Source organism: Chlorocebus sabaeus, chromosome 12 (assembly GCF_047675955.1).
Source record: "Chlorocebus sabaeus isolate Y175 chromosome 12, mChlSab1.0.hap1, whole genome shotgun sequence".
NCBI classification, from domain to species: domain Eukaryota; kingdom Metazoa; phylum Chordata; class Mammalia; order Primates; family Cercopithecidae; genus Chlorocebus; species Chlorocebus sabaeus.
In genome coordinates, this window is record NC_132915.1 from 29,336,465 (window position 1) to 29,364,235 (window position 27,771).

General features: G+C 35.3%; 1 protein-coding gene across 8 annotated transcripts in view; it reads right to left on the bottom strand.

Annotated features, from left to right (window-relative positions):
* Positions 1-27,771, bottom strand: part of ZNG1A (Zn regulated GTPase metalloprotein activator 1A) — a 51,825-nt gene that overhangs the window by 16,061 nt on the left and 7,993 nt on the right. For 3 of the 8 annotated variants that reach the window (XM_007969414.3, XM_007969418.3, XM_073021537.1), the window contains 6 exons: positions 19,952-20,011; positions 18,392-18,429; positions 12,504-12,550; positions 10,737-10,823; positions 7,752-7,796; positions 1,819-1,875 (listed from right to left, as the gene is read on the bottom strand). In XM_007969414.3, the coding sequence (XP_007967605.3) occupies positions 1,819-1,875; positions 7,752-7,796; positions 10,737-10,823; positions 12,504-12,550; positions 18,392-18,429; positions 19,952-20,011 (334 nt within the window). Of the gene's footprint in view, positions 1-1,818; positions 1,876-7,751; positions 7,797-10,736; positions 10,824-12,503; positions 12,551-17,157; positions 17,377-18,391; positions 18,430-19,951; positions 20,012-27,771 lie in introns of those variants that run through there. The other 5 variants (XM_007969416.3, XM_007969415.3, XM_073021538.1 and 2 more) reach the window with 5 other exon arrangements.

Consider the following 27,771-nt stretch of genomic DNA (forward strand, 5'->3'; position numbering starts at 1 on the left):
CTTTATAATTTTAGCCATAATTTGTTTAGTCTAAAAAGGTACTGCTCCAATACCAGAGCTACAGGTGAAAAACATATCTCTCAACTGAAGACAACTTCTTGAATAACACTGTCACTGACAAGTTTACTCTCTGAGCTTCAGTTTCCAAACTGAGAAGGAGGAATAACTGCCCTGCCTATCCCAGACTTTTGGTTGCTGAAATAATCTCAATCAATTTCTTTTTTCTTTCTTTCTTTTTTTTTTCTACAAACTACATGCAAATTTAATTTTTCCAATTTATAAAGTAAAAGGGGTCCAATAAAACACTATCATGTCCTACCTCACAGGTTACTGTAGGTATTGTTTTCAAAATGTGAACAATACTACAGACTGAAGGTGAAAAAAAAAAAAAAACTAGTTGAAAACAGAATTAGCTTTTAAGGGCATGGCTAAGGCAAAATTAGAAACATATATATAAGGCTGGGTATGATGGCCCACACATGTAATCCCAGCACTTTGGGAGGCTGAGGCAGGAGGACCACTTGAGCCCAGGAGTTTGAGACCAGCCTAGGCAATATAGCAAGATCCCATGCTTACAGAAAAAGAAAAACAGTCAAGCATGGTGACACATGCCTGTGGTCCCAGCTACTCGGGAGGCTGAGATGGGAGGATTGCTTGAGCCCAGGAGGTTGAGGCTGCAGTAAGCTATGTTTGTGCCACTGCACTCCAGCCTGGGTGACAGAGAACCCCATCTCAAAAAAATAAATAAATAAAAAAGAAAAGAAATACATATAGGAATGAGAATTAGAAATCTCAAGTATAGAGCCACCCACCATGCCTACCCTTAAGCAAACCTGCCCCACCAATTCAAACTGCCCAGAGAGGATGTCCATGTTCATGATCTTATATGGACATATATGAGACTTATGAGATATTCATTGCAGCATTATTTGCAATAGCCAAGCTGTGAGAACAAGTTAAATGTCCACTAACAGAAAAAGGGATAAAGTAAATGTGGTATATGTAGAAAATGGAATATTATTCAGCCTTAAAAAGGAAACCTTGCCATATGCAAAAACATGGATGAACCTTGATGACTTTATGCTACGTGAAATAAACCAGTCACAGAAAGACAAATAATGCATGATTCCACTTGTGTCAGGTAATTAAAATAGTCAACCCCACAGAGAGAGTGTAGAATTGTGGATGCCAGGGGCTACAAAGATAGGGAAATGGGAAGCTGCTATTCAAGGGGTATACAGCTTCAGTTATAAAGAGTGAAACGTTCCAGAGATCTGCTGCACATCCTCATGCCCACAGTTAGCAATACTGTATTGTACACTTAAAAAATTGTTAAGAGGGTAGATCTCATGTTAGATGTTCATACTATAATAAAAAAAAGAAAAAGATACTGATGCACAAGAATAACTATCTTTCTTCCCTCCCTTACCAAAGATTCCCCACAGAAGGCAGAAAACTAATCCATTATTAAAGTGAAGAGAGTTATTTGTGTGAGAACCCTAAGCTAAACTTTTCTATGTATTTCATGCATTTTCTCATAGAAAGAGTGTTATACATAGTGTTTAGTGTAGAAGTGTTAACGATTAGCCTCTAAAGTTAACTATCATTTACACTATAATTTCTACAGGGAAATGCAATATGATTTCCAAACAACCAATTAGTAAAACTTCCAAGAACACATCTCATTAAGAATGGTCTTATACGCCAAAGGAATGGCAGGAAGCTTAAATCAAGGATGCAATTGTGCAAATCATTCCTGTTAACAATGGGAAAAAAAGGTACATAACAATAAAAGTAAGCAAATTACACAAAACATACCTTATTCCAGAGAGACTATCAAAGGCATGAAGATCTAATACATTAGAGAGATCAACTCTAAAAGGAAGAAAACTAACATGAGCAGTTGGAAATTCTGTGAAAATACATCCAATTAATCAAGAAAAAAAATCTCTGACTCTTAAAAAATTTTATACATAAAATTCATACAAGTGGGCAAATGGTATAAGATTTGAATCACAGTTGAATCAAGATTGAAAATTATTTGGTTATTACTTCAATGAATTAGCTTTTTTTTTTTTAACTTTCAATTATCTTTTCAATCCTGAAATTTATGAGCTTTCCAAATACATTTTTATAGCTAAAACAAAATCAGCTAAAGAACAGAAACTTTTCCAAGCAGTTTATTACTCAAAAGATGAAACAAAAGAAATGACAAATAGAATTAACAAATAGGTACATTCCAAATATCTCTGCAATTTTTGTATTTCTTTTATTCCCCCTACCCTGATATAACATGTAATATAAAAACGAGAAGTCAAATAACCAATGTACAAAATATTAAGTTACTCTAGGACCCTGATCTTCACATGATTTGATTTCATTCATTCAGAATGGGGCTGCATGTAGAAAGAAAATTCCCGACATCCGAATAGACATTATTTCTCTTAGAATTATTTAATGATAATTAAACTCATTTAATTGAATCCAATGATTCAAATCAGGTGAGAATAACATCACAATTAACATTAGGTTTGGTTTAAATATAAAAAAGCAAATTTATAAAGACTGGTGATTGAGTTATAATTTTAACATAAGCTCAGAAAACAGCAGAGGACAGGCCAGGCGCGGTGGCTCATGCCTGTAATCCCAGCACTGCGGGAGGCTGAGGCAGGCGGATCACAAGGTCAAGAGATCAAGACGATCCTGGCCACGGCCAACGTGGTGAAACCGTGTCTCTACCAAAAACACGAAAATTAGCTGGGTGTGGTGGCACGTGCCTATAGTCCCAGTTACTCGGGAGGCTGAGGCAGGAGAATCACTTGAACCCCGGAGGCGGAGGTTGCAGTGAGCCGAGATTGCACTACTGCACTCCCGCCTGGCACAGAAAAAAAAAAAAAAATACAGCAGAGGATAGTGATTTCTCCATAATCAAAGTTAAGGTGAAGAAATGTTTAAAGAAAATGACAAATGTATAATTTCAAATTTAGATTCCAGAAGCTTACCAAACATTTGTTAAATTTTCTTACAAGGAAAAAAAAAAATCATTGGTCAGATTCAAGATTTTTTTTTTTTTAATGCACAAACATATAAGAAAAAACATCTTTATCTTAGGACTGACCAACTGTGCCTGCTTTGTTTATTCTCAACAGGTCTATCATATACTCATACTCGTGGCAACAATACTGTGTTAGATTATGAATGCTTGTCTTGGCAAAAGGTAGACAAATTCCCATCTTATTACTCCAAAGTTCTATGTTAATAGACTATAACAACAACTCAAATTCTGGGCATTTCAGATGTATAGAATTAGAAAAATGATCAAGCAAAGAAGCAAATGTTCTATGAAGAAATTTTTGAATATCAGTTTACACTAAGAGGCCAAAGTCTTAATATTAAACATATTTCCTTTTTCACCTTCTACCCCTCCCCCCACTACTGAGCATATGTATATTGACAGGTCACAAATGAGGGGCACAGTGGCTCATGCCTGTAATCCCAGCACTTTGGGAGGCCAAGGTGGGCAGATCACTTTGAGGCCAGGAGTTTGACACCAGCCTGGCCAATGTGGCGAAATTCCATCTCTACTAAAAACAGAAAAATTAGCTGGGTGTGGTGGCGCACACCTGTAATCCCAGCTACAGGGAGGGTGAAGCAGGAGAATTGCTTGAACCCAGGAGGCAGAGGTTTCAGTGAGCCGAGATCGCACTACCACACTCCATCTTGGGGGACAGAGTGAGATTCTGTCTCACACCAGAGTGAGATTCTGTCTCAAAAAGATAAAAAAAATAAAAATAAACCAAATGAATGGAGTTTCCCTCCAAGTTTGTCATCTTCATCTTAAGAAACAGCTTAAAGTTTAATAAAGTTTACACATGCCAATTTTGTGAATATCAAATTCAACAATTTGGAAACACAAGCTTCTAAATAAATTGTTTCACTGTGACAGTGTCCTTGAGAATACATGTCATCCAGAGGTAATTCTGCTTTATACTCAGATTCTTTCCATACTTCCAAAAAAAGATCAATATTAGATCTGTACAACAAATTACACTCTTTTACAGAAAATAATAAAATATCCAAGTCTCTCACCAAATTTTCAGTAAAGAAGAAAAGTGTAAGCTTCCAGATGAAAGTTTCTATAGCTTTCCCCAAATTTAGTACCACCATGAAAAAGAAATTCTTCACTCATTCAAGGCATATGACTAGAAAACTAATTTCCATGGCATCAAATTAATTTCCTCCTTTGGAGATAAAACCATCAGATCTTTTCCAAAGCACTAAAATAGCCACACACACACACACAAAACAAAAAACAAAAAACAAAAAACCATTACCAGCATTTTAAAACTGAGTAAAAGAATGAAGTAAACAAAAAAGGGAAAGAAAAAGCTTCAAAAGTTCATTTTTCCCCTAATTTCTTGAACTCTCTATTCCAGAAGTACCTAATGATTTTCCTAAAAGAGATGCTGTTAATTTTCCCTATGTCTAAAAGCTGCTTAAGTAGCTTAAGACCAAGGACAGGAGAGTGAAAACAAAGAGCATTTTGGCTCTCCAAGGTGGGGCTGGAATTGCAGCTACTACTTAGGGATATTTTCCAATGATCATCTCTTCAAACTCCACTGAGTCTCACAAACAGGGTGCACCAGCCAATCCAAGTATCCAGTATCTACAATGCAAATTGTAGATACTATCCAAATTGACAGTAGATAGCTCAGTAAATAGCTGAGCAAACTGCAATGACAGCTCAGTCTTGAACTCTAGAAATAAATTTCCAAATGCTTTCCCCAGTGGCACTTCGAACTCAAAAATGTTTACAAAACTAATCACATTTTCCAAATCTACTTCCACCACTACCCGACCTATTGCTTCTCTTTCCTGTATTTCCTATACCCCAGAGATTAGCCCCACATTGAATCTGCCTCCCTAGAGTCATATTGCTTTTAAAACCCTTCACTAACTCCTTGCTCCCTACAGAAGAAAATCCAAACTATGTAGCATGGCATTCAAGACCCTTTGGGGTAAGTTCTCTATCTCTTCAGTCATACCACTTTTTCTGTGCTACACAATACCAAGTTTTCTATCCATTCTAAAATATTCGAAGGTCCCTGGAATACAAAATCTTCCTTATACCTGGAAAGTTGTCCCTACCCTAGTCCATCTGTAAAAGGCTTACTCATTATTTAAGACTTAGGTCAATGACTGCCTTCTCAGTCAATATTTTCCTGACTCTTTTTCAAGAAAAGTTTAATAATCATTCCCTCTATTTTCCTGTTATTATAGAACTCTGTGCTTTTAAAATTCTTGTATTTATATTAATATCTAACATGTTGCCTTTTTGTTTGTTTGCTTCTCTGTTTCCCCTCAATGACTGATCTCCTTAAAGGCAGTTTTTGCCTTATCCGTTGCTTAAATAGTCCTTAAAATGCTATAAAATGCATAGCAGGCAGTTTGTCAAATTAATTTAACTTATTATTGACCAACTGTGTTTTGGTTTTCCTCTGTTCAGTCCACTTACATTTCTAAAAATTAGGAAAAAGTCTAGAGAAGATTAAAATGACACATCTTCTCATCTTTTACTCCTACATCTGAAACCTGTGTGGTTCACTAGTACTTCCACTTGCTAGTAAATCAACTTAAGTCTTACCAATAAGACGATGCTACGCACTATTCCTTTTCCTTACTCTTAACTACTCAAGGTGAGCCTTTTTCTACACATGCTTATAGCAGTTTATTGTCAGTACTTGTCAGCTACACAATGGTAAAATTTTTAAAAAAACAATAAAACAAAACTTCTATAAGAGTGACTTTGACTATTTTGTTAACCAAATCTCCAGGTTTTTTTGTTTGTTTGTTTGTTTGAGACAGAGTCTCGCTCTGTCGCCCAGGTGGAGTGCAGTGGTGCAATCTCAGCTCACTGCAAGCTCCGCCTCCCGGGTTCATGCCATTCTCCTGCCTCAGCCTCCTGAGTAGCTGGGACTACAGGCGCCCACCACCTCGCCTGGCTAATTTTTTTGTATTTTTAGTAGAGATGGGGTTTCACCATGTTAGCCAGGATGGTCTCAATCTTCTGACCTCATGATCTGCCCACCTCAGCCTCCCAAAGTGCTGGGATTACAGGCTGAGCCACCACACCCAGCCCAAATCTCCAATTTCTAAACTGGTAAGCTCAAGTTGCTATGCCTCAAGGAATTTGAGAGAATATTTAATGTAAGATTCAGGACCAAATAATAAAATTTCTACTCAGGACATCTGATCTTCATTGAAAAGGATTCTAATCCAACTTCAGTCCTCATAGCAAGGAAGTACTATTTCAGAAAGTCCCTAGATTCTCAGATGCATTGGCAACCTCCATACACTGAAGAAGAATTCACAGAAGATTTTAGTCACTTGCTCACTCATCCACTTGAAGTAACAAAAATCAATCACTGCATGTTTACTGTTCTATAATAAAGCAAATGTTAGAAATAAAAGTTAGAAATGTCAAACAAACTATGTTACATAATAAACTAATCAAGATGAAACTTTTATTCAGGACATGGATATTTCCAAAATGAAAACAAGAGAAGAGACTTGACTGAAAATGTTTATAAATACGAATATTAAGACAGAACCAAAGCTATTTATGACCATTATTTTTAAAAGCTTGTTTAAGTATTATGCACTTGTCTGTGTGACATTTTGTAAAGAGGAGAAAAATTAAGGAGAAAGGAATTGTAGAACACTAACAGGAAGAAGACAGATATTGAGGAATGGCTCATGGTATAAATGAGATTATCAGAGACTTTCTACAGTGGAATTTGAAATGTGGGGAGCACATTTGGTGTATGGTTGTAGAGGACTTACACTAAGGGCATTCTTCTGCTACCTCTGCCAGCAGATGAGTGGTTTCTGAGAATGCATACCAAATTCCCCAGCTGTTCACATGCATATAAGCAGCTGCTGCTGCTGCTGCCTAACACTTATGGCAGTCTGTCAGCACCTCTAATCTCTGCCATAGCAGATAAGCCACTCACCTAAGGCCTCTACTGTACTTCCAAAGAAAGAATCTCTCAAGTAGAGACTGAGTTGAACTAGACTGCCAGCTGTGAGTCTCAGAGCTCCTGGCTGCCTGTTGCTGAGTCTATCAGCTGCTGAGCCTTTCTCACCAAAAAAAAAAAAAAAAAAATGAGTTTAACAAAAAAAAACCCTGCACAGAAATTTTCTGAAATTAAGATAACATTCAATGGAAAACAGAGTTTAATCTACAGAAACACACTTCACAGATGTTTTAGGAACAGAACCTAGAGAAAATGAAAATCAAAATTTAATAAAAGAATTTGTCAGGAACTTCACGGTAAAGACTCCATATATTTTTTGGCAACTATGAACCACTAAGAAGGCTTTTAAAATATTAAAAAGCCATTTAAAGACTTCAAATTAAGAGAAGATTCCTCAATATACTTCTTCAGATTTCTGTACTGAGTTACCCTCTTGAGTGTTTAGAAGTCTTTTCTTCCTCCTTAAGCAAACACTTACATAGTGTTATCATGGCTTTGTAATCTTAGTTTTAAAGACAGGCAAATGTACTAGCTAAATATGCCAAACTAACTTATTAAGAGCATTCCAAACAACATTTTGGATCCAATTCTTTTTAAATGCACTTACATCTTTCTTATATTAGAATCAAGCGTATTTGTCAATTACTTAATGTTTATTATTAATAACTAAAATGATTTGTTGTTAGTATATTAGGAATAGCTTTTTAAAAGTACCTTGATCTTTGTGTTTCTAAGATTTGTCCTAGTCCATTTATGGATCTGAAATAAATAACAGATGAGGAAGACAAAGTTTAAAAGTAAAAATTAACTTTTTAAAAAAGTATACAAAGTACATTATTTCTAAAACAGGAAATAAGCATACACAAATACATCTGGAACCAAAAAAAAATTAAAAACAGAAAAACAAAACTTGCTTTAAAATATAATTATGATTTTCCTTCAAACCATAAATCACATATATTCCACTCACATATCAATAAAACATATATACAAAACTTTGCACAACTGTCAGATTAAGGGCTACTTTGTGATTAATAAAAAGATGCTTCACTTTAGAAAAAGTCATTCATAAGTAGTCAGTTATCCTAATGTTCTTAAAAATGAGTAGATACTCAAAATTTTTACGGTGGTCACTTTTTTCCTCAGGCATACATAGTAGAAACGGCTATATACACACTAAAAATAAAAACCTGGTTGTAAATGGCTTTGCCCCCAGCCTGTCCTTAGTATTCACAGTAATTCTAAGTCACACATCCCAGGTTCCTTTATAGAATAACCTCTTCAGTTCCCTAACTAGGTTCTCTACCTGTTACGCCTGTTCTCCCTCTTTTGATACTATAGAATATGGCTTTGTATGGCACCAAAAAGTACCTGTTAAAATCTTTTCAACACACTGTATATCTCATCTATTTATCTTTTCCATTGTCTATCATCAATCATCAATTCTCTATCATGAATTCAATTGTCTTTAGGGTTACTTACCCAAGATTCTTGCTACTTGTTCAAGTTTGTTCTCACGAGTAAGGCTTCCCACATATAATGATTCTGAGGCAAGTCTCTCCACTACTTTACAAAATTCTTAATCTTCTTTTTTGAATATACTCTATAGTCTGATGGCTATTCCCTCTCAAACACATTTACCTTTGTTCAACTCCCCAAATATGATTCTGAGTCAGTCACAAGTCTGATATAAAGGGAGGGTAAAAGCCAAAAGGGTGTGTAATTTATCAAATTGCTTCTTCCAAATTCATTTCTAGTACTGTTAACAAGCTGGGTAATAGTCAATATTGTCAGTGTCAGAGATTTAGCCTAGGTCTCTATAAGGATATAAAAGGCACATAACAATTATCATTCCTTTTATGCCAAAAACGTTTGCTAAATAGATTGTGTTCTTCTTAGCAATCACAATGGTGCACAAGATTTTTGAAGAGAAACAAGATTAGAAGACCAGTGTCAAAAAATGTAAAAGCAATCTTCATTCATCACTTTCACCTTTTCAAAATCAGCCATCTTTTTCTTTTTTCCCTTTTTTACTATACCTTGAACTTACTATGTAAGCTAAGAAAAAAATTACATAATAATAGCTAACAGAGCACTTACTATGTGTCAGCACTGTGCAAAGTTTACCAACATTGTCTCATGTAATACTCAAAACAAACTTATGATAGGCATTATGCCTTTTACAGAGGAGGCTTTCAAAGGGTAAATAAGCTCCCTAAGACAATGAGAAACAGACCAAGGATTAGAACTCAAGCAGATTCCAAGGTCCGTGTGATCTTCAACACGATGCAACAATACCTACCCTTCACATGGAGACATTATATTTTGTTTATAGTAAAGTTTAAGGACTTTACTATTAAAATAAGATGAAATATGTGGAAAAAATATGAATTTCTTTCTTCTACAATCATTAATCATTGCAAATAATCTAATGAGCCTTAACTTTATTGATTCAATTTATAATATGTACTATATGAACTGAGATGACAGATTCAAAATCTGATGTCAGTAGAACTGAACAAACACTAAGAATAGTAATTTTGAGCCATCACGCTCAAAGCATTGTACACATTAAAGATAACCAATAATAATAGCTACCAAATGTCTCTCTGTATAGGGCTTTTGTTAGTTCAGGTCTTACAAAATAATTCAAAACAAAGTGCCTGAACTATAACCTCATTTGAAAAATCTATCTTTGTTTTCAAAAGGAATGGGAGTCTCCAGAACAGTCAGCAAAATGACTGTTAGCACATATTTGAGCATCATTCATATTGTCCTGATTGTCCTATGCTGATCTGCCTTGGCTATGGACAAAGAAGATATTAAAGCAAGATGGGGCCGGGCGCGGTGGCTCACGCCTGTAATCCCAGCACTTTGGGAGGGCAAGACGGGCAGATCACGAGGTCAGGAGATCAAGACCATCCTGGCTAACATGGTGAAACCCCGTCTCTACTAAAATACAAAAAAACCGAGCCAGGCATAGTGGCGGGCGCCTGTGGTCCCAGCTACTCCGGAGGCTGAGGCAGGAGAATGGCGTAAACCCGGGAGGCGGAGCTTGCAGTGAGCTGAGATGGCGCCACTGCACTCCAGCCTGGGCGACAGAGCGAGACTCAGTCTCAAAAAAAAAAAAAAAAAAAAAAAAAAACCAAGCTGGAAGACAAGGCATGGTTGACAGTTAAGGAAGATGAAGTCAGTGAGAGTTTAGGGAAAAGTGAGACCACTTGAGTCAGGGAAGACTTCACATAGGCGTGGGGGAGAGACAGAATCGGCTCTATAGAATAAATTTAAAAAAAAAAAAAAAAGAAAGAATTCAGAGATTGGCAGAGTGAGAATACATTACGAGTAAAGATAGGAACTGGCAGGGTGCATCCATGGGAAAGTGAATGAACTATCCTGGGTAAAGTTAGGGAAGACTGACATTAGGAAAGAGTCAAAGAGAAGACAGGAGAAGGATGGAGTGAGAAGACCCTGAATATCAGTCTATTAACTGTAAACTATATTCTGCAAGCACTGGGGACTAATTTTATGCATTACTATTTATATAACAATTAGCCATCAACAACATATGTGATTCCCTAATGGTTCTTGAAGCAGGTCAACCTTGAACCTTAAGTTTCTACAGGGCAATAATCAGAGTAAAAAATATTCTGTGTATACAATATGGATCTGTAGGTACTTAACACACTTATCATTTTGTACCTAATTGTCATTCTTAATTTCTTTACATCTTCTTCTGGAACCAAGTCTGTTTTATTGATGAGAATGATATCTGCCAAAGCAACTTGCCTAAAATAGCAAACAAAAAGAAATATTAAGAAATTTAAAATAATATACACACATGCAGATTAATACATCAAAAGAGAAATGTTAACAAATTAAAAATAAATAAGAACACCTCATGTAGATCAATATATCAGTTAAGAATTATATAGTGCTCTATAGGAGTGATTCAGTTTACTCCTAATCCGCTGATTTTTCAGTGGGAATGAATTGCATTCATTACTATACAAGTTCAGATTTCACATTACCCATTCACAAAGTATTTACTAAGTTCTCTTACTTGCTACTCTTGTGCTACAAAGATAAGTCTCAAAAAGTTTACAATCAAAAGGATGATTTTAAACTCATAATTTTCTTTGTGAAGAAAAGCATAAAATTCAGATATCCAATATGGTGAAAATAAGAAGAGTTTACATACTAAAATACTGTAATATTTACCAAAATTTTCAAAGACATAGATAAGTTCACTTAATACTAAAAACTGTATTAAACAGGTTTTTTGAAAACTATACTTCAGAGCTGGGCACGGCAGACCATACTTATAGTCCCGGCTACTTAGGAGGCTGAGGAAGGAGGATCCCTTAAGCCCAGGAGTTCAAGTCCAACCTGGGCAACATAGCAAGACTCCATTTCTTTAAAAAAAATAAGCTATACTTCAGAAGATATATCAGGATATTGCAAAAATTTCTTCTTTATCACTATAAATATTCTGTATATTATCTCTGTAAAGAATCCAGTCGACTGAATGCTAGATAACAAAGTAGATGACAATAATCAGAAGCTCTATTTTCTCTTAACAGGATAGTAAAACCGCAAATTCTTTCAATTTTCCTTAATTTTTCAGGGTCTTATGCTTTATCTCAAAGAATACAACTAAATTCTCAAAACTAAATTAACTTTAGTTCACTGAAAAAGCAGGTTTCAATAGTGTGTACATCACAAATCTAATTTTGCTATTTTCTATTTGGCTTATTTATATTTTCTATAATAACCATATTTTCATAAGGAAAAAAGTTACAAAAATACTTAAGTTAGGCCGGGTGCAGGGGATTCATGCCTGTAATCCCAGCACTTTGGGAGGTGGAGGTGGGTGGATCACCTGAGGTCAGGAGTTCAAGACCAGCCTGGCCAACATGGTGAAACCTCATCTCTACCAAAAAAAAAAAAAAAAAATACAAAAATACAAAAATTAGCTAGGCATGGCGGCGGGTGCCTGTAATCCCAGCTACTTGGGAGGCTGAGGCAAGAGAATCGCTTGAACCTGGGAGGCAGAGGTTGCAGTGAGCCAAGATCTGCTGTACTTCAGCCTGGGTGACAGAGTGAGATTCTGTCTCAAAAATAATAATAATAATTATATATATATACATATATATATATATAAATCTTCAATCCCAAAGAAATTGTATAACAAAAATATATTTTTAAAGTTAATATTTCCTGAGTTCCTCAAAATTACAGAACTCCTGTGTTCAGCATTCACTTTATGCTACGACAAAAATGATTTTAAGTAAAAGTTTAGTTATCAGATCATTATAAATAGATAGCAATAATTCAACTATGGGAGAAAAGAAAATAAATTTTCCTTGACTATGTTTTAAAATTTCTTAGTTTGTTTTTGGTTTTCATCTTAGTGATTTTTCTCTTTACAATTAGCCAGTGATCAATATATACTTTAAATATGAATACCTAGTGGCTTCATTGATAAGGCCATCGGGTTTCTCTTCTGTTAAATGCTAAACAAAAAAAAAGTTTGAATAAAGTTACTATAATACAATAAAAAATCTAATGTCAACACAAAGGATTTTACTTTATAGACATCTTCTTGCATCTAATAAAAATTCAACATGTTCTGTTACTGGGTACACAAATTCAAAACTAACTTTTCTAGCTGAAAGCATTTTTCTTCCCCATTTGCAATTTTTTTTCTACAAGTGAACCTGTAGGGTTTTATAGGCGGAAGAAGAGGGTTTAGGATTTCATACTCCTGACTTTTCCTTTTACTTAAAAGGAAAACCCCTTTGATTCACATAATGTCATAAAAACACAGAAGATTACAGTTCAGATTTTAGGTGTTTTCCTTCTTATAAAACTGTTCTTGTTCTAAATATTCATTATTACTTATTTAAAAAAAAAAAAGGATAACCACTGAAATACAGTTTCTTAGAATCTAATATACTTCCTTTCTCCCCAGCCCACAATCATGTATCACGTGAACTCAGTACTAGGCCTTTCAAACACCCTAGAAACAAATAAGTGGTGGGAGGGCTGATTCAGCTCTGATTCTAGCCTAAAAGCAGTTTATCATTTAGAAACCCATACTTGCTAATCTGGCCTCTCAGTGCAACTAGTTATTTTACTGACCTCTCCAGAGTCAGGCTAACTCCAAAAAATATTTTGACATGGACTTAGAGCCCATGTGGTAGTTTTCATCTCTCTGGAGGCAAGGTTTTTTGTGTTTCTTTTTTTTTCCCCCTCATAATCCTGTTTACATCCCTAAAGTCATCAACGTCACAAGCTTCTTCTCTGGGAAATTACATTTTTACCCTCATTACCTCAAACCTCAATAGAGGTTCCCTGTCACAATAAAAAGGTGGCTACTGAAGTTTAGAGGCAACTAGATTATAGTAATACTCTATATTTGAAGCCAACTTTACAAATTAATTAAATCCTTGAATTTAACTTTATAAATTATATATATTTCTCATTTAGCTTTCATAACAATTATGAGAGAAGGATATTTTCATTTATAAAGGAAGAAACTAAATCTAACACCCTCATCATCACAGGATACTATATTTTATATACAATCACATGGACTATTTTTTTTTAATTGAACACACACCCATCAAGTAAAATGAACATAATTTTAAAGTCTTTGTACATGTCACATAAAATCAGTCTGTGTACAATGCTACACAAAAGTTAATAATCACATATCAGAGCCAAGCCCGTTTCATAACTCATGGGGAGATGATCATTGGGAGTATCTGAATAGTTTGGAACCTAAGAGCAAGCAGGTAATAATTTTATTTAACAAGCTTGATTAGGTCTATAGAAGAAACATCTTTTCCTTCTAAAAGTTTAGCAAATTCTATTTTGAGGAAAACAAAACTGAAATAAAATCATGGCAATGATACTTCAGGCAAAATCTTGTTCAACTGCAGACCCACTCTGCAATTACGGAAGTCACAGAACTTGGCAAGTATTGTATCAAAAATCATTCCATGCCAAAAGACCAAGTTTAATATCTTTTTCATAATTCATCTTGGCCTGAGGCTACAACAAGTCCTATTGTTATATACTCTGCCTCTAGATAGTAAGGCTGTTAACAGACCTTGGAATGGTACCTGGCACACAGACTCAACAAATATTTGTTGAATGAATTACAGTTAACACCTCCTGTTGTGGGGATACACAAAAGATGTTACATGAAAAATGCCATCTAACATGCAGCAACAAATCTCTAACCATTTAACAGTAAATCTACTTAACAGATATATTTTTGGCAAGGCATCAGTCTCTGAATGATCCTATAGTACTGAAAGTCTTTTTAAACTGAAATATTTTTCAAGATATTATATTATTGACCTCATGGAAGTTTTTTTAACATATGAAATTGGGGCTATTTGGCTATGAATTTGTGAGGCATAAAAATGATATGACAGAAGAATTACAGATTTGTTTTTGCATTTCCATGCCTAAATGTAACTAATAAAATGGTAGTTCACATGGTAATGTACAATGTTTTAAGTGCATTTACCTCTCCAAAATATTAGAATTCTTCACTCAAAGCTAACAGTGGTAGACTAACATTTTACTGCCTCCAGGCAGTCAGAAAGTATCAAACACAAAAATAAACGAAAATCACCCCAAATGAAAGCCTGCCAATATTTACAACTCTATTAAAATTCTATGTAATCATATACAACTATAGCAGAAGGGATAAATGTTCTCTTCTACGCACACAGGAAAACTATACAAACATTTAAAAAAATAAGTGCATACTAACATTTATTTTCTTTAGACATCAGCCCTGCATTTCCCTCATGTGACTTCCTACCTTCCCAAGTCAAACTCTGCAAAAAAGTATAAAACGAATGTCTTCTATTCAAAAGAACATTCTCCAATAATACATTATATACCATTTGGTCATTAAGTCAGACGACTTTCATTTATAAAATAAAGCAAAATGGAAATTTTGGCATTCTGTTCTACTTGTATAAGTAAAAGCAGAAAAAAATTTTGCAAAATCTTTTAAAAATATTTTATATTACATAGATGTCCAAATTATTCCTTATCTCTGCTTAAGAACTATAGCTTTTGCTTATATATCAAAAAAGACAAAAATAATTTTGGTACTAATTAATCCAACATATTCAAAAGGCTAAGGTTCAAAACCCCAATTTAACTTACCACAAGAACACAGGAAATTAAAGGGGAGTGGTGTGACATGTTGGTCAAAGAGTACTAAGTTTGTTATGCAGGATGCATAAGTCATGGAGAGCTAATAACAACATGATGACAGTAGTTAATTCTATTGTATACTTGAAATCTGCTAAGAGATAGATCTTAATTGTTCTTACCACTCCCTCCCCCCAAAAAAACAATGTGAAGTGATGGATATGTTAACTAGTTTGATTGTTTTATAATGTAATTCACACATTGTATACCTTAAATATATATAATTTTTACTTGTCAATTATACCTCAATAAAGCTGGGGAGGGGGCGTTAGGGAGAGAAACAAAGGAACTCTCTGAAATAACACCACTGTAGACATAACTTCATGAAGGGCTACAGAGTGTCCTTTTCTGAAGAAATAAAGAAAGAAGCTGGACCGAAAAAAGAGAAAGAAAAGAAAAACTTATCTTAAAATTCACTGGCTATGAAAGAACACTACTGTTGACCAGAGTGGAAATAAATCTAGTGTCAAAGATGTCTGGTGTCATTTTTAAAATGCAGCAGCCAGAAGGAACTATTTCTTTCAAATGGATTGGTTACAGACCTAACACTATTTTAGTTTTTAAAAAATTATTGCATAATGTCAGTCTATTTATTGTTCTGGCCTTTTCCAAGCCAACTGTTTTCTGACTGAATTGTTTCAACAGATTGTGCAATATAACAGAGGAACCAAGAAGAAACCTCTCACTTGACCTTTTCTGGGTAACTTCATTCATTGCTTCTATTGCATTAAATGCTGTCACATTTGTAGAACTGAAAAGAACAATGTCAGTAGCCTGGGTGTCAAGTCCTGAGAATAGAGGGCTGTCATTTTAAGTTGTCCAATTCTTTGCCTATGATTAAAAAATGAATATTTCAGATCAATGGGTGACAATCCCATTAGAGTGATACCCCATGATATCAATTACCACTTCAGTTTCAATTTGGCTGGCCGGCCACAGGGTACCATTTCTCAGCTTTACTTGTGATGGGCTGGCTCTGTGAAGCATGACATTCTTAAATTGCTGCCCATTATCCAAGTGTCATTACTTGTACTGCCTCAGAATTCTCTGAATCACAAGCAGCTACTGAGGTCAAGCTTTGCAACCAGAGGAATTGGACAAGTTGGAAAATTCTTTACATCAAGGCAAAGTTATTTATCTGGCATCCGACTTAGAAAATCTAAAGTTTCCATTATCCTGACAGTGTGTCAGTTTTGTGTAGGTATATTGATTTAATAATTTAAGAGGTTTTATCAAGGTGGCAGGAGGTTAAACGTTTACTGTGTTTGCATTATTCAGAATGTTGCTTTGTCTTTTTGGCCTCTATCATGCTGATAATAGATTCTATTTAACTCTTTTCCATACTCAACTATACATACAAAATTATTCCTATAATCATAAAATACATAAACAGTTTGACTTTCAGCATGGCATTCTAAGTCTATAAAAAAATGTCTTAGCAGTTATCTGTCACATAGGTATATCATATTTTGTAATAAATTTATGGAAGAGACAGATTCAAACATGTCTATAATAAACACTCAAAATGAATAATTTGGGGGTTTTCGCTACCTCCATAAGCATTTTGCAAGAAATATGATTTCCAACAGTCATTGGAATTTTTCTGAGTGAAACTGTAATACTGTATTTGGGATCATTCTTTGATTCTTACATTATATTCATAAATTCATAAATTGAGATTTTAAACTCTAAAAAAGTTGTCTTCCAAGCTTTTCAAATTAGGGCACTCTATCAACGAGGGAGAGAAGGCCCAGTGAAGAGGTATTGGTAATTATTTGACAAACCTGACATATCCCCTGAGAGCATAATTTCAGCAAAGATTTGGGGAAAGAAAGCGAACTTAAACATTAACAAGTTCAGGCCAGGCGCAGTGGCTCACCCCTGTAATCCCAGCACTTTGGGAGGCTGAGGCGGGTGGATCACTTGAGGTCAGGAGTTCATGACCAGGCTGGTCAACGTGGTAAAATCTCGTCTGTACTAAAAATACAAAATTAGCTGGATGTGATGGCATGCACCTGTAAACCCAGTTACTCAGGAGGCTGAAACAAGGGAATCGCTTGAACCTGGCAGGTGGAGGTTGCAGTGAGCCAAGATTGTGCCACTGCACTCCAGCCTGGGCAACAGAGTGAGACTCTGTATCAAAAAAAAAAAAAAAAAAAAAAAATTAACACGTTCAGATACATTATGAGGTCGGATACAAAACAGACACAAATTTTTAAACACTGAATTTAAACTTCTAAGAAATTACTGCTTTGGGCCCTATCCATATGCTCAGATTGGGACCAAGTCAGTGGGTGGGATAATTTCATTCTCTTCTGCCTTAAGTGGTATTTCACTCGGGGAATTGAGAAATATCATTTTACTGTATGTAACAACATACTTTTAAAGATCTTACTAAATGCATTTTATAAATTAAACTTCATTTAAATGCATTTAAGGACCTTAGAAGTTAACAAAAACATTCATAGCAGGATGTCTTTTACACTTGATCTTAGCCAAAAGACCAAGACGCGATGCAAGATGCCTTTTAATGGACAGAGTCTTCTTACTAATTCTACGTATATATCCTAATTTTCTTCAATATGAAGTTTTTAAATTTTAAGTTCCAGGGTCCATGTTCAGGATATGCAGGCTTGTTACATACGTAAACGTGTGCCATGGTGGTTTGCTGCACCTATTAACCCATCACCTAGGTGTTCAATATTTTTAAAAAACTCATTTCCTGTGTGTGTTTAATAGCAATTTAACAAGAAAAATGAGATCTCAGATGCTTTATCAATCTCAGTTTCTTCTATGGAACAGAAAAACTTATCAATATTGGGGTTGAATCCTTGTGAAGAGTTATACATACTAAACTCTATCCTAACCCCATATGCTTATTACAAATTATAATTCCAAATTTTATCACCAAATCAAACTCAGAGTAACAGACAAGAAATATTTAACACGAACTAGTAATTAAAACACAAATTTCACCTATTGTTCAGGGTATATTTTTGAAGAAGGTTTTTGTTAAAGAAAATTTCAGATACAAACATAAAGAAAATTAAACAATCAACCCCCATATTCCTAGCTCTCAACAATGAGCCACTCATAGCAATCTTTCAACTTACTTTTAACCCATATTTTGAATCCACAATAGTTATGATACCTACAAAGGAAAAAACATTTTAATCACCTTTTTTTTAAAAAAAAGTGTTTATTAATATTTGTGCAACCACACTTGAGAATGAAAATTAAAACTAACCTATTTCAGTTCACAAATGCTACTCAATAAAACAATGTACTGTTTTTCTCTTGCCAGTGCTGCCATTTAATTAATTTCCAGTAATAAGTCAATGCATTTCAAATATGTACTGAGTGGCTAGAATTATTTTAAGTCACTAGAGAAGATATCAAACACATAAAAATTTTAAATTAAATAAATATGAAAATAAGATTTCCTTGGCACTGAGAAAGCTTACAATCCAAAATATAAGTCAAATTTCATAACATGGTCAAATGTGATAAGTACTTAAGAAAGGTTATTTCTAGTTTATTTTTACATAATCAAAATCAAGATTTTCTTAACATTTAAATTATTGCCTAAATAATGAGACATCTTAGGATATCATTCCTAACATCTCTCACCAAATCCAAATCCAACTCATAAAAATGTTTTACATAACATATGCCTAAGTTTCCAGACTACCGATTCATTTAGCAATCTCTGAATACATGCTGATAACAACAGAATGAGTTTAATTATGCCTAAGGAATTCAACCAGTTACACGCCATATATATAAGAGCTCAATGATGGGGCCCATTTAATAATTCTTAAATTTCTTAATGGTTCTTAGTTTTGAAAAAGTAAGAAAAAGACTGGTTTTTAAAAACGTGAAAAAGGGAAAGAGAAAGGGAGAAAACATAGTTGCTTAACTAAGAAAGCTTCTATTTTAAATGAAGGCATATCATTTATAAGTTTATAAAGTAGACTGCCCAAAAGTGTTAAGGTAAATAAAGTAAGGTAGGAGTATTTAATTCTTATCTTCAAGAGAAAATAAGAGCAAAAATATGATCTTCATATTGCCTGGCAGATTAAAATAAAAGACTCTAACATTATAGTAAGTACAGAAATCAAACAACAGAGGATACAGAAAATCCTTTTTTGTTTGTTTTTTAAAGAAAACCTTAGCAGAAGCACTAAATTGGGAGTTGAGTGACATCCAGTTCCACCACTGTCTGGGATTTTTTAATCTATATGAACAAAGACTTCATCATTAAACTACAGTGTGAAAAGAACAACAATGCAAGGAATTAAAGTTATAATATGAATGAACAACAATAAGCTTAACCATAAAGATTTTTCTTAAAAACAAAGAGGCAGGGTGTGTTGGCTCACGCCTGTAATCCCAGCACTTTGGGAGGCCGAGCCTGGCGGATCACCTGAGGTCAGGAGTTCAAGACCAGTCAGGCGAACATGGTGAAACCCTGTCTCTACTAAAAATCCAAAAATTAGCCAGGCACAATGGCGTACCAGCTACTCGGGAGGCTGAGGCAGGAGAATTGCTTGAATCCGGGAGGCAGAGGTTGCAGCGAGCTGAGATCATGCCACTGCACTCCAGTCTGGGAAACAAAGCAAGACTCTGTCTCAAAAAAAAACAAGAAAAAAGAAAATTGTTTTTTAACTTACCATCAAGATAAATATCACTCCCTAATTCAGCATCAACCCAAAACATAGAAGCCACTGCACCTGAAAATATATAATATTCATCAAATAAAAATATTTCTTAACACTGAGAAACATGATTCTATCCATGTTTTAATTTGCCCTGATGAAATTAACAGGTAAACACATATATCTTCTTATGGAAATTATAGTGATAGAAACTTTAGCTATTTCTAGCAAAAGGGAATTATAGCGATAGAACCCTTTACTATTTATACCCATTCCATTTCTATCCCTCTTGTTATTTCCTTTAAAAAAGACTAACTTTTACCACATATAAACAAAACATCATTCTTCTACCGATGCCATAATAATAACAGATATTATCAAACAATTTGAGCAGTATGGCTTTGTGCACATCAGACTTATTTTTATTTTCTCATCTCTTTAATATGATAATCATTCAGATCATAAACAGTGAATTATCACTCTAAAGGAAAAGGAAAACAAAATATAGATAATTCCAAAATCACTTGTCCAAAAAAAAATTTACTTGTAATCTGTGTAGAACTAGAAGTAAAATTATATACTCTATGGCATTACTAATTATTTCTTACACTATTTATTTAGTACTGTATAAAATCCTGGGTCTGAGGAAAAACTATTCCTAAATAATAAATTAAAACTTGTTTTTGACAGAAACTGGTTCAGTACCAAACCACATACCCTGATTAGTATGCCATAACACAAGAAAAAGAAAACTGACAGCAAGGAAAGTATTTGATTTTTCAAAGCATCATAGGCCCAGTTAGTGACAGGGCTGTCTAAAAGAATGAGTGTAGGAGAAAAACAAGGATAACCAAACTCATTCCAATGTCTAAAGCTGTCCACCTACTCTGACAAGATGTGGTCCCTCAAGCATCACTCTGTGTCAACAATGAAATACCTGTCAGCTGTTTACAGTGATTACTCATGCAAGATATAGCAAGGGCCACAAGATCTAATGGTTTCCTGATACCTATTGATTTTTTTCCCAAAAACTTAATAGTTTTCCAATTTGACTCAAATAGGATTTGTGAGTAACAGGGGCTGAATCAATGTCCGTTCTTTTCAAGGAAATTACTTTACCATGACAATTATTTAACTGAGAACTGGAGAGTGTCACTCTCCGAAACGGGAAACAACTGAATTGCCAATAAGAATTTTGTTCACTATCTTGACTAAAACATGATTTTAATTAATGAGGGGGAAGAATTAAATCTACTATATCACTACTCCAAACAATAAGTCATTTAAAAAAGCATTATTTTTTTCACTCAGTAAAATATCTAACACACATAAATCATTTTGTAATTCTAAAAAATTCATTGATTTTTATTCTAATAAATAGTTCATAAATCCTACTGTTAATATTTGCCTCTTAAGTTGAAATGTAAGAGTGTATTAATGCTTTATTGTAAAACCGGTATTTATCTTTGATATAATACTTGCCAGACTATATAAGAAAGATCTATTTAAAATTTGGATGTAGGTATTTAGGAGGAGGAGTAAAGATGAATGAACGAAATTGATCAATGGCTCTCAAACCAGGGTGCTTTTCTCCCCAGGGAATATTTCCCAATGTCTGAAGATGTTTTTGGTTGTCTTAACTAGGGGAATACTACTGGCATCTAGTGGGCAGAAGCCAGGGATGTTGTTAAATATCCTACTCTGCACAGGGCAACCTCCTCACAACAAATAATTATCCAACCCAAAGTTATTTGTGCAGATGTTGAGAAAACCTGAAGTAGATTTTAGAATCTCCCTTCTTCAAAATCTAATAAAACAAAAAATAAAAATAAAAAATAAAACAAAAAGGCCAACATTTTATTAGCAGCAACCAAATATAAAAGGGCCTGTCAAAGATTTTGAAGCCTGATAGTCAAAATAAGAAACAAAGTTATGTGTGATTGATGGTCATTCCCAACTCTACCCCGACCTCCAATAAGAGGTTGTAGGGAAATAGTTTACAAAATCCTAAACACTTACCAGAAATACATTCCAAAATGGCAAAAGTAGAGCCGAGGAATGAATAAGCAATACAGGGAAAAGTCAACAAAAAAAAGTCCAGAGTAAGTTTTAACCATCTCCATGTTTTGGGAAGGAGAAGGTCAGGTCACATTCTAGGGCTCAGAGCAAAGAGAAATGAGAGGTCTGAGGCCGAATGATGTCCCCATACAAGGCATAGGAATTTTATTCATAAGCAGTTGGGTAGACCCAAGAGGGAAATACTTGGTACTCCAAGAGAGCAGAGCCTAAAAGCCACATTGCCCCATCTGGCTCTCTCAATCACCACTTTTCCTTTCTCTTTCCCTCCACTCCAACAATATATAGCTTTCAAACTAGGGTTCAGGAGAAAAACAAACTTGGGTAAGGAGAGTGGAGTATTACAAATATTTCCCATCAGTACCACATATAAGTTCTCCCACAACAAGAAGAAACATGTATGCGTATGTATTACAGTCTGACAAAAAGAAACACACACATACAGGGAATAAAAGGCAAGAAAGAACAAAAAATGAAAAAATGAATAGGGCACACAAGGGGCAAAGAACCCACTCTGGAAGGATATATAACCCCAAAAAAACTAAAGAAAATTCTCAGCAACTTCATCATAATAAAGAACTTAAAAACAATACAACCCTATAAAAACAAGCTCAAAAGTAAGAAGAAGCAGAATAAGATGAAAACGCATTTGTAGTGCTAAAGAAACTTAGAGCCTATATAACACAATGACTTAACCAATTAATTCATTTAAAATATCAAAAACAGAACAAACACTGGAGAAAACAGAATTATTGACAAAAAGAGAGACTTCAGATGATCACAGTAAATGCAAAGGTAAAAGACAAATCAAAGCAATTGGAATACATATGGAGAACAAAAGAAATTTCAGTATTAAAAAACTGGTGTCATGAAGTAGAGGATCCAATAATTTGACTAAAAAAAGTATTCATGGTAATAAACAAGGAAAATGTTCTTAGAAGAACTAAGGGCAATAGGAAAAAATGATTATAAGTGACACTTAGATATATCTTGTTTATATTACTGAATTTCAAAAATAAAGGAAAAACTCAGGCATTTTAGGTTTAAAAACAACAACCACAACAACAAAAAAACAAGCGCCTTCAAGGAGGGAGGGGGAAAAATCAGACTTTTCTACAGTAACACTAGATGTCCCAAAATAATAAAACAGTGACCAGAAAGTTCTAATGAAAGTGTTTCCAAACAAAATTACCTTCTGCCAAGTTATTTTTCAGGAAAGAAAGCAATAGGCAGGCATTCTTAAGCATTAAAGAAAACCGCAAGCATTGAAACTCAGAGACTCACAAATTCTTCCTAATAAAAGGAGAAAACATTGGACAAAGAAATCCAGCTAATCAAACACTAGGAGATTATGGAACAACATTTACAAAGTTGAGGGGGAAAAAAGTGTGACTGATAAATTTTATACCTAGCCAAGTAATCCTTCAAGTAATATAAAAACAAAAGACAAATATTTTCAATCAATGAAGTGTGTAAGAACCCAAAGAATGCTGTACCTATAACTTGAAAAGATTGCCTGACAATGAAATTCAATCAGGAGATGGACTAACTCAGATACGGAGAAGCAACAGTACTGGTAATGAGCACCGAAACTATTAAAACATAGAACTAAAAGAATTATGAAAGAACCATGACAACATAAAGAATATGATCAACATGAAACTAGGTCAATTAATAGACTACAATGGCCCCTAAGTGTTCAAGTGAAAGGAACAGTCACCTGTTTCTCACTTTAAATCAAGAGCTAGAAATGGTCATGCTTAGTGTGGAAGTTATGTTGAAAGCCAAGAGAGGCCAAAAGCTAGGTCTCTTGAGCCGGTTAGCCAACTTGTGAATGCAAAGGAAAAGTTCTTGAGGGAAATTAAAAGTGCTACTCCAGTAAATACACAAATGATAATAAAACAGCCTTATTGCTGATATGAAGTGGTCTGGATAGATGATCAAACAAGCCACAACGTTCCATAAGCCAAAGCCTAATTCAGATCAACCCTAACTCTCTTCAGTTCTATGAAGGCTGAGAGAGATGAGGAAGCTGGAGAAGAAAAGTTGGAAGGTAGCAGAGATTGGTTCACAAGATTTAAGGAAAGAAGTCATGTCCATAACATAAAAGTGCAAGGGAAAGCAGCAAGTGCTGACATAGAAGCTGCAGTTACCTAGAAGATGTAGCTAACATCATTCATGAAAGTAGCTACAGTAAGCAACAGACTTATTTATTTATTTATTTATTTATTTATTTATTTATTTATTTGAGATGGAGTCTCGCTCTGTTGCCCAGGCTGGAGTGCAATGGCTCAATCTCGGCTCACTGCCACTTCCGCCTCCTGGGTTCAAGCCATTCTCCTGCCTCAGCCTCCCAATTAGCTGGGATTATAGGCACCCACCACCACACCAGGTTAATTTTTGGTATTTTTAGTAGAGATGGGGTTTCACTATGTTGGCCAGGCTGGTCTCGAACTCCTGAACACGTGATCTGCCCACCTCGGCTTCCCAAAGTGCCGAGATTACAGGTGTGACCCACCGCACCTGGCCAGCAACAGATTTTTAACGGAGATTAAATGGACTCCTTTTGGAAGAAGACGCCATTTAGGACTTTCATAGCTAAAGAGAAGTCAATGCCTAGCTTCAAAGATTCAAAGGACAGGCTGACCCTCTTGTTAGAGGCTAAAGCAGCTGGTGACTTCAAGTTGAAGCCAATAATCATTTACCATCCTGAAAATCCTAGGGCCGTTAAGAATTATGCTAAATCTCCTCTGCCTGTTTTCTATAATAAAGCCTAGATGACAGCACATCTATTTACAGCATGGTTTACTGTTTACAGCATGGCTTATTTTAAGCCCACCATTGAGATCTACTGCTTAGGAAAAAAAAAAGATTCCTTCAAAATATTATTGCTCATTGACAATGCACCTGATCACCCAAGAGCTGTGATGGAGATGTACAAGGAGATTAATGTTGTTTTCATGCCTGCTAACACAACATCTATTCTGCAGCCCATTGATCGAGGAGTAACTTTGACTTTCAAGTCTTATTTAAGAAATATATTTCATAAGGCTATAGCTGCCATAGATAGTGATTCCTCTGATGGATCTGGGCAAAGTAAACTGAAAACCTTCTGGAAAGGATTCATCATTCTAGATGCCATTAAGAACATTTGTGATTCATGGGAGATCAAAATATCAACATGAATAGGAGTTTGAAAGATGATTCCAGCCCTCACAGATGATTTTAAGGGATTCCAGACTTCAGTGGAAGAAATAACTGCAGATGTGCTGGAAACAGCAAAAGAACTAGAATTAGAAGGGGAGTCTGAAGATGTGACTCAATTCCTGCAATCTCATAAAATTTTAACTAATGAGAAGTTGTTTCTTAGGGAGGGGAAAAAAAACGTGGTTTCTTGAGATGGAATCTACTCCTGGTGAAGATGCTATGAACACTGTCAAAATGACAACAAAGGATTTAAAATATGACAGAAGTTTAATTGATAAAGCAGGGTTTGAGAGGACTGAGTCCAATTTTGAAAGAAGTTATACTGTGGGTAAAATGCTATCAAATAGCATCATGTGCTAAAGAGATATCTTTTATGAAAGGGAGAGTCAACTAATGCAGCAAACTGCATTATTATCTTATGAAATTGCCACAGCCACTCCAACCTTCAGTAACCACTACCCTGATTGGTCAGCACCCTAAATTGTGGCAAGACCCTCTACCAGCAAAAAGATTATGACTTGCTGAAAGCTGAGATGATTGTTAGCATTTTTTAGCAATAAATATTTTTAATTAAGGTATGTTTTTTAGACAATTCTATTACACATTTAACAGATTACAGTATAGTATAAACACAGTTTTTTTGTTTTATTTTGTTTTTTTAAGAGATGGGGTCTCATGCTGTCATCCAGGCTGGAGTGCAGTGGTACAATCATGACTCACTGCAGCCTCAAACTCCTGAGCTCAAGTGATCCTCCCAAGTAGCTGGAACTACAGGCCAAAACGCATAACTTTTATATCCAATGGGAAACAAAAACATGTGTGTTACTCACTCTATTGTGATATTCAGTTTACTGTAGTGATGTGGAACTAAGCCCACAATATTCCTGCTGTATGGCTGTACAGTATAAGAATCACCTGAAGGGCTTATTAAAACAGCTTGCTGGACCCCCTCCCTTAGAGATTCAGATTCAGTAGATCTGGGTTGGAGGTCAAGAATTTGCGTTTCTTTTTTTTTTTTTTTTTTTTTGAGACGGAGTCTCGCTCTGTGGCCCAGGCTGGAGTGCAGTGGCCTGATCTCAGCTCACTGCAAGCTCCGCCTCCCAGATTTACACCATTCTCCTGCCTCAGCCTCCCGAGTAGCTGGGACTACAGGCGCCCGCCACCTCGCCCGGCTAGTTTTTTGTATTTTTTAGTAGAGACAGGGTTTCACCGTGTTAGCCAGGATGGTCTCGATCTCCTGACCTAGTGATCCGCCCGTCTCGCCCTCCCAAAGTGCTGGGATTACAGGCTTGAGCCACCGCACCCAGCCAAGAATTTGCGTTTCTAACAAGCTCCCAGCTGAGGCTGAGGCTGCCTGCCATTCAACATACTACCAAGTAGCACTGGCATAGAGAGATCCCCGGAATAAAATTTACCTACTTGTGTGTGTGTATGTGTGTGTGTATATATATGTGTATATACATATATAGACAGTCTTGCTCTGTTACCCGGACTGGAGTGCAGTGGTGTGATCTCGGCTCACTGCAACCTCCGCCTCCCAGCTTTCAAGCATTCGTGCCTTAGCCTCCTGAGTAGCTGGGATTAAGGCCTGTGCCACAACACCAGGCTAGGTTTTGCATTTTCAATAGAGATTGGATTTCACCATGTTGGCTAGGCTGGTCTTGAACTCCTGGCCTCAAGGGATCCACCTGCCTCGGCCTCCCAAAGTGCTGGGATTACAGGTATGAGCCACCATGCCCAGCCCCTATTTGTATATCACAATAGTGAGATGATTACTTTTCAACTTTCTTCTTTGTATTTTTTAGGTATTTAAATTTTTTTACAATGAATGTTCCATCTTTACCCAAACAATAAAATCATTATTGTAAAGAAAGTTAAAACCAAGAAACATTAACATTTTTTATAACTACAATTTGTAGAAAAGCTTTCTCTGTGACCTTTAGTTTTTCTTTCTTCCTCTGAAAAGCTGAATTGTGTTTAATTAAACTCTCTCAAAAGTATAGAGTTTTTGTCTATAAAGTGGCAAAACTGGCTATGATGAAATAAACTGATATTTGCTATTTCTAATAAAAAGCATACAATATATTTTTCTTTCTTACCAGATTCAAATAATATTTAACACCAACATATTAGTCCAAGTCCTATCATCACTCAGATTTATCAAAAAGGTATGAAAAACCCATGCCTACTATAAGGACCGAAATAGCCTAATTCAATACTACTTTGTAAACACGAGGATGATGTTATTATGTAATTGTTTTAAGTACAATAACCACTGATCACATCTGAACCCTCAGGATACTTCAGTATTTCTTTTGGACAACTATGACCTGTTAGTAAATTACCCCCAAATACTTTAATATAGTTTTACAAATCGCCCCAATGCCAGAGACCCGGATTAAAAAAATAATAATAATGGTATGGGTGAGATTCACAGAACAAGCACTAACTGTTATGCAAACTGAAAATAAAGATTTTATCTAAAAGTTATTTGGGGAAAATAAGCAGATTTTATCAAGAATTGGAGCTTGGTAAGAAGGTAACAGAAACCC